The sequence below is a fragment of the Rhinatrema bivittatum genome, chromosome 5, assembly GCF_901001135.1.
Source record: "Rhinatrema bivittatum chromosome 5, aRhiBiv1.1, whole genome shotgun sequence".
Taxonomy (NCBI): Eukaryota; Metazoa; Chordata; class Amphibia; order Gymnophiona; family Rhinatrematidae; genus Rhinatrema; species Rhinatrema bivittatum.
Window position 1 is genome coordinate 109,596,143 of NC_042619.1, and position 14,463 is coordinate 109,610,605.

The 14,463-nt window shown below is 45.8% G+C and overlaps 1 protein-coding gene across 5 annotated transcripts in view; it reads right to left on the minus strand.

Moving 5' to 3' along the window:
* SMAD9 (SMAD family member 9) overlaps window positions 1–14,463 on the minus strand; it is a 97,257-nt gene that overhangs the window by 36,257 nt on the left and 46,537 nt on the right. For all 5 annotated transcript variants that reach the window (XM_029602724.1, XM_029602725.1, XM_029602726.1 and 2 more), the window contains one exon: window positions 6,576–6,824. In XM_029602724.1, coding sequence (XP_029458584.1) covers window positions 6,576–6,824 — 249 coding nt within the window. The remainder of the gene's footprint in view (window positions 1–6,575; window positions 6,825–14,463) is intronic.

The following is a 14,463-nucleotide window of genomic DNA, read 5'->3' on the forward strand; positions in this document are numbered from 1 at the left end:
GTCTTGGGTATGGAGTAAAGGTTTGAGCTTTTTGAGGATCTGGAGTTTGTAGAAGCCTGTTTTGAGAAGGGACTTGATGTATGGCTTGAAGTTCAGGTGTTGGTCAAGTGTGACTCCCAGGTCTCTTACGGAGGGGGGTAGTGTGGGGGAGATGGTGGGGCGTGGTGGTGTGGTGGAGGAGTCGTGTTCAGGATGCTTGGATATAAAGAGTAGTTCGGTTTTGGTTGTATTAAGAGAAAGGTGAAGGTTGGTTAGTAGGGAGTTGATGGTGACTAGGCAAGTTTCCCAGAAAAGGATGGTTTCATTGAGTGTTTTCTGAATGGGTATGAGTATTTGTACGTCGTCAGCGTATAAGAAGAAGTCCAGGCCTAGGTTTGAAAGTAAGTTGCAGAGGGGGAGGAGGTATATATTGAAAAGGGTGGAGGATAGGGAAGATCCCTGGGGGACGCCTTGTTTGAGGGGAACGTGACAGGATTCAAAGTTATCGAGTTTTATAAGGTATTCTCTGTTCGTAAGGTAAGAGGTGAGCCGGTCTAGTGCTGTGTCGGCAACGCCTATCTCTGTCAAGCGTGTGATCAGGATTTGATGATTGACAGTGTCAAAGGCTGCCGATTTATCTAGTAAGGCCAGTAGGAACGATTTTCCTTGGTCTAGTCCAATGAGTATGGTATCAGTGATGGCTAAGAGGAGATTCTCGGTGTTTCGGCCTTTCCGAAATCCAAATTGTGATGGGAGTAGGAGGTTGTGGTCCTCGAGGTAGTCGGTGAGCTGGGTATTGACTACTTTCTCGAGGACTTTTGCAAGGAAGGGAAGGTTGGAGATGGGCCGATAACTTGCAGGGTCGGAGGGGTCAAGGGAGGGGTTTTTTAGGAGGGGTTTCACAACGGCAAGTTTGAGGGGATCTGGAACTTTGCCGAAGGTGAGGGAGCAGTTAATGATATTAGCTAAGGGTTTGGCGATGGTGGTGGGAATGGAGAGGAGGGTTTTGGAGGGGATTGCGTCTGAGAAGTGCGTGGCCGGTTTCATTTTTTTGAGGATGGTCTCAATTTCTAGCGTAGAGGTGGGGTCGAAGGCTCTGATACATGTGCTAATGTGCTTTGGGAAGGGGGAGGTAGTCGTGGGGTTGTGGGGGAAGCGTAGGAGGATACTGGAAATTTTATGTTGGAAGTATTTAGCAAGGTCCTCGCATTTTTCCTTGGAATTTTCTTCAATGGTAGCAGGGTGAGGGGTCTTAGTGAGGTTAGTGACGTAGGAGAAGAGGGCGTTGGCGTTGAATTGTAGGCTGTGGATTTTTGAAGCGTGGAAGTCCCTTTTGGCATTGATGGTGGCTTGCCGGTAGTTGTGCAGTGATTGTTTATACACTGCTTTGTGTCGGGGGGAGGGATGGCGGCGCCACAGGCGTTCTTTTGATCTGAGGTCCTGTTTCAGGATTTGAAGTTCGTTAGTGTATCAGGGTTTTTTTTTGTTCTGTAGGAGGGGGATTTCTTTATGTATCATGGGGCAGAGTTTATTGGCTATTGATTTGATGATGTGATTCCAGGAGTGAAGGGCTGCATCTGGATTTGAGAGGTCAAGGTTCTCTACAGCATTGTCGAGTGCTGTAGTTATGCTTTCTGATGAGCAGGGTTTACGGAAGGATATAGTTTTTTTTTGGGTTGGAGATATCTTGGTGGGGGAGATGAGACAGATTTGGGCATTGATGATAAAGTGGTCGCACCAGGGTATGGGGGTGGATAAAGGGTGTTGGGTGCAGATAGATGGGAGTTGACAAATAGGAGGTCGAGAGTGTGCCCTGCCTTATGAGTGGGGGAGGTGATGAGCTGTTTGAAACCTAGGGCTTCGAAGGTGGTAAGGAGGGTTTCGCATGCAGGGGTACGGGGAGTGGTGTCCACATGGAGGTTAAAGTCTCTGAGGATCACTGCGGGGGAGTCTGTTTTGATGTTGTCTATAATAAATTCAAAGAGGGGGGAAGAGTCGTGTTCGAGAAGGTTAGGTGGGGCGTAAATGAGGCATATCTGAAGGGAGGGTGATTTGAATAGTCCGATTTCTAGCTTTGTGGGGGGGGCAGACGGGTTGGAGTTTGAGGTTCAGGTGCTTTTTTGCGGCCAGGAGTAAGCCACCACCTCTCTTTTTGGGTCTTGGGATGGAATGTATAGGTGCTTAATACAGCGCCTATACAGTATCCAGGGTGCACTGGTACCTGTCATTTCAAATGTCATTTCAAGTGACATTTGAAATGACAGGTACCAGGAAGTGGATGGTTCCCCCTCTCCCGAAGCAAGGCGCAGGGCGAAAATTAAAACAAAAGGGAATAAAGTGTAAAAAAAAAGTAAACTTACTGGCGGGAGCCGGCGGGTTCGATCAGGCGGCGGCGGGAGCCAGCGGGTGGGTGGGCGCGCATTCGATCCAGGCGGCGGCAGGAGCCGGCGGGCGCCCATTCATCCAGGCGGCGGCGGCGGGAGCCGGCGGGCGCGCATTCGATCCAGGCGGCGGCAGGAGGGTGGGCGCGCGTTTATCCGGGAGCTGGCGGGCGGGTGGGCGTGCATTCATCCAGGCGGCGGCAGGAGCCGGCGGGTGGGTGCGCGTTGGATGAATGCACGCCCACCCGCCCGCCGGCTCCCGGATAAACGCGCGCCCACCCTCCCGCCGCCTGGATCGAACACGCGCCCGCCCGCCCGCCGGCTGCTGCCGCCGCCGCCTGGATGAACGGGCGCCCACCCGCCCACCGGCTCCCGCCGCCGCCTGGATGAACGGGCGCCCACCAGCCCGCCGGCTCCCGCCGCCGCCTGGATGAATGGACGCCCACCCGCCCGCTGGCTCCCGCCGGCTCCCGCCGCCACCTTGATGACCGCACGCCCGCCCGCCCGTGTGGAGATGGGGGATTCGGAAAGTGACAAGGTATTTATATATATATATATATATATATATATAACAACTTTAGCATTTTATGAGAACTGTAATTTTTTTTGTAAGCCGCTGTCAACTCCCATACGGAACATGCGGGATGAAATAATTTTTTTAAGCAAATAACTAATGCAATCGGAGTTCCGTGCAGCATCGTTCATGCAAAAAGAAGGGCTGAATGCAGTTTGAAAGCGGGTTAGTATATATGAAGGTCGTCCATGGTGCAGGACTAACACCAGGTAGAGGGTAGGCGGTAAACTAACAGGCTAAGGACGCGGCAAAATAGCAGGTTACAAAGGAGATTATCGGAGCACGCGTCACAGTATCGGGAAGGAATAGCTAATTCCTTCACTAAATAGCCAATTCGTTCATTTACATATGATATACATGCTGGGTGCGGAAAGGGTTATGGGTTGGTTTCAAGAAGCGCTAAGGACGTGTGAAACTGGAGACTGTATCGCCATGGAGCGATACAGAGGCATTATGACATTTTCCGTTTTATTCACCATTCCCTTTCTAATAATTACCAACATTCTGTTTGCTTTTTTGACTGCTGCAGCACACTGAACCGATGATTTCAATGTGTTATCCACTATGACGCCCAGATCTCTTTCTTGGGTGGTAGCTCCTAATATGGAACCTAACATTGTGTAACTATAGCATGGGTTATTTTTCCCTATATGTATCACCTTGCACTTATCCACATTAAATTTCATCTGCCATTTGGATGCCCAATTTTCCAGTCTCACAAGGTCTTCCTGCAATTTAACACAATCTGCTTGTGATTTAACTACTCTGAACAATTTTGAATCATGTGCAAATTTGATTACCTCACTCGTCATATTTCTTTCCAGATCATTTATAAATAAATTGAAAAGTACGGGTCCCAATACAGATCCCTGAGGCACTCCACTGCCCACTCCCTTCCACTGAGAAAATTGTCCATTTAATCCTACTCTCTGTTTCCTATCTTTTAGCCAGTTTGTAATCCAGGAAAGGACATCGCCACCTATCCCATGACTTTTTACTTTTCCTGGAAGCCTCTCATAAGGAGCTTTGTCAAACACCTTCTGAAAATCCAAATCACTACATCTACCAGTTCACCTTTTTCTAATAATAAATAATAAAAAGAAATGTCAAAACAGCTCACAAATAGAATACCTGATAAACTCATAAAAAAAAATGTAATTCCCAAAAACCAATAAAATATTTCAGAATAACAGACACATAAAGTAACACCCAATAATCAAACTAAAAAGGATAAAAAATAATGTTCTTTTTGATTTCCAGTCAACCTGAGATTTTCATGGATTAGTGGGAAGAGTAAGGGATGCCGAAACTTTGCTCTTTCACACACACACACACACACACACTCTCTCTCTCTCTTACACACATATGCTTTCACTTATTCTCCTCTTCCCCTTCATTCCCCCTCTTCCCTACTTCCCTTTTGACTCACCCCTCCCATTCCATCCACTCCTATTCATACCCCTTCAGTTTCCTGTCCCTCACTCCTCTTCCTTTTTCTTTTTGATTCACTTCTCCTCTCACTCTCCCCTTACCTTCCTATTCACATCCTTCCCTTTTGACTCATCCCTGCCTCCCCCTCACTTCCTTTTTGGCTCACCCCTCTCTTTTCCTTCCTTCCATTCTCATTAATACCCCCTCTGTTCCCTCTCAGTTACTCACTCCCTTTATTATTCCTCCTTTTCAATTCACCATGCCCCCTTACCTTCACATTCACTTCCTTTCCCTCTCATTCATATCTGTTTCTTCCTATCCCCTTCCCTTTCCTCTCCTCTCAATCACTTACCTCCTTCCCTTATGATTTCACCCACATCCCTTTCCCTTCCTTCCCTCTGCCTCCTCTTTTTTCTTCCTCTTACCGGCAGTCACTATTAGAACACCCATGTTGGTCTTCTTGCCTGGCGGGGAACCCCAACAGCACATCATTTAGATGCACCGGCATCACAGGAGGCCATCTTCTTGCTGGCCGGGCGTGAGAACCCCTCCTGCAGGTCATTTGATGTGTCTGCATCCTGTGGGCCTTCTTCCTGCTGGTGGGGAGTGGGAAGCCCACCAGTACATCATTTTGGTGTGTCAATGTCACTTGAGACCACCTTCTTGCTGTTGGAGAGTGGGAACCCCGCCAGCATGTCATCGAGTGCACCGCCACCACCATTTGGGCTTTCCTTTATCCTGTCGGTGGGGTGTGGGAACCCCCACCAACTTTCATTAAGCAAGGCAAAGTGAGGCAGCCACCGCAGGGGTATTTTGGGGAAGCACTTTCTGCAGCCTGAGGCAAGCACTTCACCTTGCCTCCTTATAGAACTGCCCTGGGTGGCGCTACTGCACTCCCAAATACTGCATATTCATTCTGAAACACAAATCTCTTGGGCACACACTCTGAACTTAGTAATTACTGAATGTCAGATGACTGACAAATGAATCACTGGTATTCCAAACAAGAAAATTACTGGTTGCACTAATTAATCTAATTAAAAGCCCTCACTTAAATTTAGACTTGAAGTCCATTGATGTGGCTCTGTTGTACCTGACCTCACTGTTATAAATATTAAAGGAACTGTTGTAAGCCATTTTAATACGTTTTATTTCAATTCCCAACCCCAAGACCTCACAAAACCTTACAATGAATTAGAAGGCCCAGAGCATGTAAACCCCACCTTCCAAAGGATATTTGATCATTTTGAACAGTGCCTCATCATTTTAGTAACAGAGAGAGAAATGTTTAGACATTTTTTCACCCAGGTAAACAGATATTTGCTTGACTGCAAACTGCTCTCCCCAACGTGGCTAAAAGTGAGCAGCTGCTTCTTTAACATTGCTTTAGGTCTGGGGAGAGGAAAGTAGCATGCACACCTGGGATTTCCCAAACCACATGCATCACTTTGACCCTTACTTGGCTGCCCGCAGAAACAGTAGCTGCAATGTACATGGACACTTTTCGTGCAGGTACTTAGCACCTGCCCTTTTGTCAAAGGGTAACAAGACAAGTTGTTTACTTCTGAAAACTGGTGCCGGGTGCACCAGGCTAGAACAGCCCAGTCTGGGCTACTGAAAATCACACCCCCACCACGAGACCGCACTTTTAGTCTATTGCGTGATGAAATCTCTGCGTGGGCCTCAGTTCCTTATCTCAGTGGAAAGCATTTCACACCACTGTCAACCTTATGCACAACTGGGGCAATTTTTGCTATCTGCCTGGAAGTATCCCTGGGCTTTGCGCTGATTTTCAAGGAGAAAGGACGAGCATCCTGCTCTGGGGAAAAGTACCTGCACAAATTTGTGCCTGCTTTTACTCGGAGTACGTTTTCCGAGGAAAATAATACGTGCACTTTTGAAAATGCACAACTAGGTACGTTGTTAACTCTCCGAACCAAATCACATCCCCGGTATTGCCTCTGCAAAATGTGAGTAAGAGTACACCTACTGCTCTACTACGTGAACACGTTTAGCCATATGCAGGGCGGGCACATTTTCCAAAGAGCCCTTTTACCTGGGTAAACCAGTATTTACCCAGGTCAATGGCGTTTGAAAACTGCCCTCTCCGTGGACCAGTCCATAAACAGACTCTTAGTACAAACAGTCTCATGTCAATGTCAGAGACTTCACCGACTTGACCACTTTGAAGCAGCACTCCAATGGCTGACCTGTGACCTGGTATGGACTTTCCGGAGCAGAGGAACTTCCAGGAGAGTCAGGGTAGCTGATGGGCGACTGTGGGAACATGCCGGGCGATGCAGGGTACGGGGTGCACGTCGCTTGCTGGAAGGATTCAGGGTAGGTGGCATTTTGCGGCATCAGAGGCTCACTGTGGAGGGATGCGCTCCGGAACTTGGCGAGAAGGCTGAGCTGCGGATTAAACTCGCTGTGCCTTGGCACCAGCACAGGTGGCAGCACTGAAATAAAACAAAAGACAAAGTTGCCATAATGCCAAAAATAAACACATCTTACATCAAAGGCAAAAATGCTGTGAGCTGCGCTTATTGTTGTCACTGCTTCTCTCAGACTGACAGGAAATAATTGATTTGTTTATTAGGGCAGCTCATGTAACTAGATAAAAATAAATTCAGCTCCATAACCAAAAATATCTGACCAGTACTTGCACTCACAAGCTTTAGATCTGAAGGACACTAAGGCCTGGTTTGGTTTCTTAGTAAGCTTTAGACTCTTCCTTTTTTTAGCAGACCTTTTTATTCATTTTTGGGCTATGCCATTAGATTGTCCCAGGTGCTTTCACTTAGTTTCTACATAGAAAGGACATGGCCGTCCTGTGGCAATTAGACACTTCCCTTCGTGCTTTGAGGATTTTGACTTTGGCCAAACATTCCAGAGGATTCTTGCTGGAACCCTTCCAGTAGGGCACAAACTCAAAACAAGCACATCTACTTTCCCTTTCTTTCTAATACGATCTCTCAATGTGCCACCATACCAGAAATATCATGTAACAGATATAGATCACATGCCCTTCCTTACTCAAGAGCTATTCAACATGAACATCCTGCATCTTAGATCAAAAGCAAATACTGGAAAGGTTCATGCTTAACTTAATCGATTTCATAGTTGTTTCATAAAGACAGGCAAAACAATCTGGAACATTCAAGACATTAACATGATTAGCATTTATATCTTAAGTATGTGAACACCTCACATTACATATATTGAAACTCTTCTTTTGAACTTATGCTTCAGAGTGGGGTTTGGGGGGTCCCAGTAGTTTCCTTCTATTCCTTTGGGCTTCCAGCTTAATTGGACTTGGGACTGGGACCCAGGAACCTTCATTTGCAACTACTTGGGAATTTCCCCCTTCTTCCATGCATCAAGGTGACTTTCAGAATCCTGCAATCTTAAAGATGAATTTTAAAAGCCTAGTACGCATGCCAAAACCAGGAGATATGCACACAAGTCAGGCCGAAGCACGCTGAGCAGATTCTAAAAGCCACTCAAGAATATGCATATCTCCCTAAAAAGGGGCGGAGCATGGGCATGGTCTGACCAGAGTGTGGACATGTCGAGACCTGGCCAAGAGATGTGCGTGTAAATACTTACACATCCTTGCGCACTTCTGCTATGGATGGCATGTAAGTAGTAAAACAAAATAATATGTATTTATTTATTTGGACATTTTATATACCGGCGTTCCAAATGAGGATCACAACGGTTTACAATATCAGCAAGGCAGCAGGGTTTTAAGCGTCAGGACTAACAGGGGGGAATGGTGGCTATTAAATTAGTTCTACCCCTAAACTGGGTGAACTGGGAAAATGGCGAATGGTGTCGCCCCTTGTCCCTTATAAGATTCTCCCACTTACGTGGTAGAAGCGAAATTTGCACGCGTCCATTTAAAATTGCACGCACATGTAGGCGCATCCAGGCTATTTTATAACATGCACACATATACGCACATATGTTATAAAATGGACACGTCTCTGGGCACAAGCTGGCAAACGTGCGCACACGTGTGCCCGTGCACCTTTTTAAAAGTTATCGTCATAGACCCTAAATCTGGCCACTAGATGTCACCACTGTGCTATGACTGGGGCTCCCTCTCCCCTCAAACGACTGTGATTGCTGCATCACCATCCCCAGCCAGCTCGAGGAGCAGAAGATTTGAACCCGTAATCGAATCCAGGTCTTCTGCATGGTTATGCAACACTCAGTCACTGGGTCAGCCCCCAAACTCATGTTTCATGAAAGAAAAATCCATTACACCAATAAACAAGAGTTCCCCAACTGATTGCATCAGAAATAATAAAATCAGGGTAGATATGTGATTGGGGGCTTAGAGAACATATAATATTACCAATTATTGTACTATAATGCATTTGTGAATTGCTCATGCATTAATTATTTGATGGTATAAAAGATGTAAACCACTGTTAAAAGTAATGCATCAAATGTTCAGTACATCAGTAAATTGATATAACATCAAATATTAAAATATGTGTGTGTGTGTATGTGTTTGTATGCTTCCATTAGACTAATTAGTTGCCTAGAGCACCAAAATTCTGCAGGCAGCAAAATCCCACTAACACAAGGCCCAGAGAGGTTCTGCACCAGAGCGAATACCACTAATGAAGGAAGCACTGTGCTGGCACCACTGCTGCTGGTAGGAGAGAGCACTGTGCTAGAGGTAAGTTCAGAGAGTGGTGGTACATGACCAAAGGTTTGCCCAGGGTGACAAATACACTTGCACCATGTCACGGTTGATAAGCCTTAGGTTGTGGTGTGACTGATTCAGCTAGTAGGTGAACCCACTAGGCCCAAGCCGACAGCTGACAGACATACCCTTGCTGGGACAGGACCTGGAAATTTACCTATACCAGCCCCATTCCCTGCGGGTTGAGCTTTTGGGTTCCAGGGGCCGGCAGGACTTAAGTGAGAATCCCTCAAGGAGCGGTCAAAGACAGCCCAGGTACAGATAGTGGACAGGGCTGGCAATGCGTAGAGAATATTCCAGTTCAGACCAAAGGTCGAGGCAAGCAGCAAGAAGACGAGGCAAGCAGCAAGAAGATGGTGTTTGGGTCAGGGCCAAGGATCAGGGCAGGCAGCAAGCAGGGAGTAGTCAGAATCCAAGCAGGGGTCAAAATGGGGAAGTCAAGTCAAGATGGACAGAGATGAGGCACTGAAAGACAAGACAGGACAGGGCAGACAAGGCAACGAGAATCAGGGCAAGGCAGGGAAAGGACAAGGTATGGAGGGCAAGGCACAATCCAAGCATGGCAAACAACGGGTACACAGGCAAAAACAAATGAATCACAGGAACAGCAAGACAAGCACAGGAAGTAGCAACACACACTGCTAGGCAGGAGGACCTATTGCTGAAACAAGGATTCAGGGCTCCAGCTGGATTTAAATGGCCTGGCATGCTGAGAGCTGTTTCCTGCCGCGGGGCCTTTAAGAATGGAGCTGGTGTGCGCGCGCCTTAGGCACAGCACGGTGGGGGCCTGAGTGAGGTGGCGTTCTTTGCGCAGCATCCAGGTGGCATCAGGGCAGGTCAGTGGCATCCAGGGTGAGTGTGGCCAGTTACAGGGCCATCCCACGACCGGCCAGATGTTTACACACTGACCCTGATTCTAGATTGTTGTTAAGATTCTCTATGAATAAAGAATGAGAAGATGTACACACAGAGCTGAATTTTATAACAGCCCATGCAGGACTGAAGTGTGTATGCACCTCGCACACATGGACAACAGCCCTAATTTTCAAATCAGATTTCGATGCATAAATGATTTACATTTTGAAAATTGAAAGTACGCGTGTAAACAGTTTCCTCATTCCAGCTCTGCCCCTGGAAACGCCTCTTTGCAGTACGTATAAAACTATGCACAAAATCATTTTTACACAGACAACCCGTGGGATAATTTTCAAAAGTCCATTTACATGTGCATATGCATCAGAAAATTCACCTCATAATATGTATGTGTACTTGTATGATATAGTGTGCTGGGCCCAGAGGGATAGGGAAAAGTAACAAGGGTAAAAGAAGGAGAAGAGACATCAAGGGAGAACATAAAATATGTAGGGGGATGTTTACAGTGGCAATAAAAGTTTACACCCCCTTCCAAGTCTGGCAATAAAATGCATTAAAACCGTGCTTGCTCTATTTATGCATAGATCCTACCCCATTACTGCCAAGTAAAAATATATTCCAGAATTCCTTAGAAAATGAAGTAGAAATGAAAGCATGAAATAGTTTGGTTGGATAAGTGTCCACCCCCCTCATATTTCTGTAACAATCCTAAATAATTAAAACTCTGGTGTAAATAATTGCATTCAAAAGCATACACCAAATGAATTGGCCCCACCAGTCTTAAATTGTACTGATTCACATGATAACAGACTAAATTCATCAGTTCCTATTGGTTCTCTCTGCTGGGTCATGAATTTCAAAGCAATGACCTAACCATGAGCACCAAAGAGCTGTCAAAAGAACTCTGCGATAAGGTTGTGGAAAGGTACGAATTTGGGGATGGGTATAAAAGAAATGCAAAGTCCTTGAATATCCCTCAGAGCACAAGCAAACCAATTATTAAGTGGAAGGTGGAAGGCAGCACCACCAAGTCCCTGCCTAGGTCAAGTCTTCCCTTCAAACTGGATGATTGAGCAAGGAGACTGATCAGGGAGGCAACCAAAAGGCTACTGGCAACTTTGAAAGACCTACAGGCTTCTATGACAAGACTGGTCAAGCACTCTACAAATTTGGCCTGTCTTGTAGGATGGCAAGAAGGAAGACATTACTCAAGTAAGCCCCCTTCAAATCCCATTTGAAGTATGCAAATGAACAATCAGGAGCTAATTTTCAAAAGGATGTACATGCATAAAACTGGGTTTTACACGAGTAAATGTACTTTACCTGTGTTAAGTGAACTTTTGAAGATAGCTACAATATATGTGAATATCGATGTGGTATTGGTGCCCGGGGGGGAGGGTGAATATTTGTAAAAACCGTGCAGTGGCCTACCCCAGTTCCCTCCCAGTCCGCTCCAATTAAGGAACAGACTGGGAGGGAACGTTCCTATCCCCCTACCTAGCCTTCCTCCCTTTTCCCCTCTCCTTCCCGACCCCCCCAAACCTACCCTAACTACCTTAGATTTTATTGTTTAAGAACTTACCCGCTCAATGGAGCAGGATTAAGTTCTGCGTGCCAGCCGGCTGCCGGTGCACGCTGTCCCAGCCGGCCCCCACCCGCCCAGACCCCGCCCACGCCCCGCCCCTTTTACAGAACCCGGCACTTCTGCGTCTTTCAGGAGCCGTTTCTAAAATGTGCTCAACGTGCACACGACCCGGCCACGTGCGTATATCTCCCGATATTTGCACATCAGGCTTTTAAAATCGGGTCGTTAGAGAATTAACGTTCAAACAGCTCTGCACAGCCCCATATATATGCGTATATGGCTGTGTGGAGATCTACTACAGCATTTTATAACCTGTGTGTATCAGCTACACGCAGATTATAAAATAAGTGTATGTCTATCCCCTAACATGCGCATATGTTTGGTTATGCGTGAATACCTGCAATGCCAATGCAACGAAATCACATACTTTTCCTATTTTATAAACATATGGGTGTATATTTTACACACGGAACAAATAAAACATACTGGCGTAAAACCCTGATTTATACGTGGAAGACAGTATATTGTAAAACAGGTGTGCATAAATGAAGTCACCAGTTTGTCGCTATCTCTACCAGTTCACCCAGTCCTTCTCCATGTCATCGGGACCCTCCTAGTTCTTCACCTTGAACTCTCCCCAGTTCATCCAGACCTGCCACCCAACAATAGTAACTAACAGACAAGTTTGATATCAGATGTGCTGGATAATTAGCAGGTGGGAAAATTGCGTGGACAAGTCGTCTAATGCATTCACATAAATCTCTTATAAAACAGCAACTTACACATATACCTCTTGGCCCCACCCAGTAACCCTAATGCAAGCTTCTTAGGTGCATATATGCTAATTTGGCATGGAATTCTAGGCATGGAATTCCTTTGAAAATTAACTCTTTAGGGAATACTCTAGCCATGTAGCCAAATGTTTTGTGGGCTGACAAAACTTAAATGCAACCTTTTTGGGCACAATCCCAACACAGCACATCACCCAGAGAGCAGCATCCCTACGGTACCCATTCTAATCATTGCTGTGAAGCCAACCACAGGAAATGCATTCCCTACATTGAAGGCTGGAGGAAACCAAGTCTTCCTGTACTGCAGCCTCCTCACGCCCCCATCCCTACTTAAGGACAAGACACAGTAAGAACAGAAGTATTGCTGCTGCTTGCAAGGATTTGATCTCCTGGCTGTGTGTAGATGCATAGATTGTAATGCGGTGGGGGTGGATGAAGGGTGTGATTTTCCCTTCCTCTTCACAATCCACAGGAACACTTACTCCCCCCCCCCCCCACCATAATTCTAGACGCAGAAGCCCTTGGTTGGTGCTTTACCCCAGCAAGGGAGAACCATGAAATTCTGGCTGAACTGAACCCTACCGGTGCACTTCAGGACAGCCAGACGTGAATGCAGGACACTTCAGCTGGTTTTTTAATCTGGCTTTCTTTTTGATTTTCCTTCCATGATAGTCATGTGCGGACTCTGAAACAGAGACTGTAGACTGAAAGTATTTTTCTGCTATAAAATCAATTCTCGACAAGAAATATTGTGTACTAATTAAGGAAAAGCAGCATCTCTGCTGCAAGAGGATTTTTTCTTGAGGGCTTTTTTTTTTTTTAAGGACTGGATTTTGGCTTGTGATTATTTTTAGATTTTCCTTTTTTAGCAACCAAGGTTGATCAGCAAGCTGCCGGACTGTGTTTGATGCCTAAGGAAAATTGTGCTTTGGATATGAATTTATTTTGTTTTTGTTCTTTTTTTTTTGTCAAACATGGCAAAAGGCTGCCACTGCTACCAGACAACCTGCTGCTCTCAAAAGCCCATGGCCCTGCTGCATCCCCAGATTCTTGTAGTCACCAGTCTACAGTTTTAAAACATTTTTAATGGTTGGTATCAAACAGGACAGATCATGAAAGACTCAATAAAATATTAGGGCTATCCCTCAGGGTAGACCTGTTGTGATTTGTCTTCACAGATAAGGACAAAAACTGGGTTTGGATGCTTATCTCAGTCATAGAATAGAAGTGATTACTTAGAGACGCAGTTGCCAGAGGATGTGATGAAAGTTGTTAGTGGAGCTGGATTTAAAAAAAAGGTTTGGACAAGTTCCTGGAGAAAAAGGTCCATAAACCATTATTAAGGTGGAGTTGCAGAAATCCACTGCTTACCCCTGGGATCCTGCCATGTATCTGTGACCTGGATTGGACAGTGTTTGAAACAGGCTGCTGGGCTTTATAGACCTTTGGTCTGACCCAAAGAGCAGCAAGCTGTAAGTTTATACCCCCGTTATACAGCTGGAGCACTTCAAGGTGCTTCAATGAGTGTGAAACATCACCAGAGGATGGGAAGAGAAAAAGAATAGAGCATGGGAAAGTGGGGAGTTACAGAGACATCCCGACAGAAAGGCAGATGAGCATAACTGGGGAGAGGCAGGAAAGATGGCATGGAGGGGAGAACAAATAGAAGAGGCTGGTAGGAAAAAAGTAGGCAATGAACATAAGATTTACCAGACTGGGTCAGACCAAAGTTCAATCAAGTCTTGTATCCTGTTTCCAACAGTGGCCAATCCAGGCCACAAATACCTGGCGGGATCCCAAAAGGTTGACAGATTCCAAGCAGCTTATCCCAGGGGTGTATGGATTTCTCCAAGTCCTCCTTAATAATGGTTTATGGACTATTCTTCCAGAAACTTGTTCAAACCTTTTTTAAATTCTACTAGCTTTTAATACATCCTCTGGCAACAAATTCCTGAAAATTATTATGCACCGAGTAAAAAAATTATTTTCTTCTCTGTTTTAAATGTATTACCCAGTAACTTTATTGTGTGTCCCCTGGTCTTTGTACTTTTTGAAAGAGTAAACAACTGATTAACGTTTACTCATTCCACTCCACTCATTATTTTATGGACCTGTATCATATCTCCCCT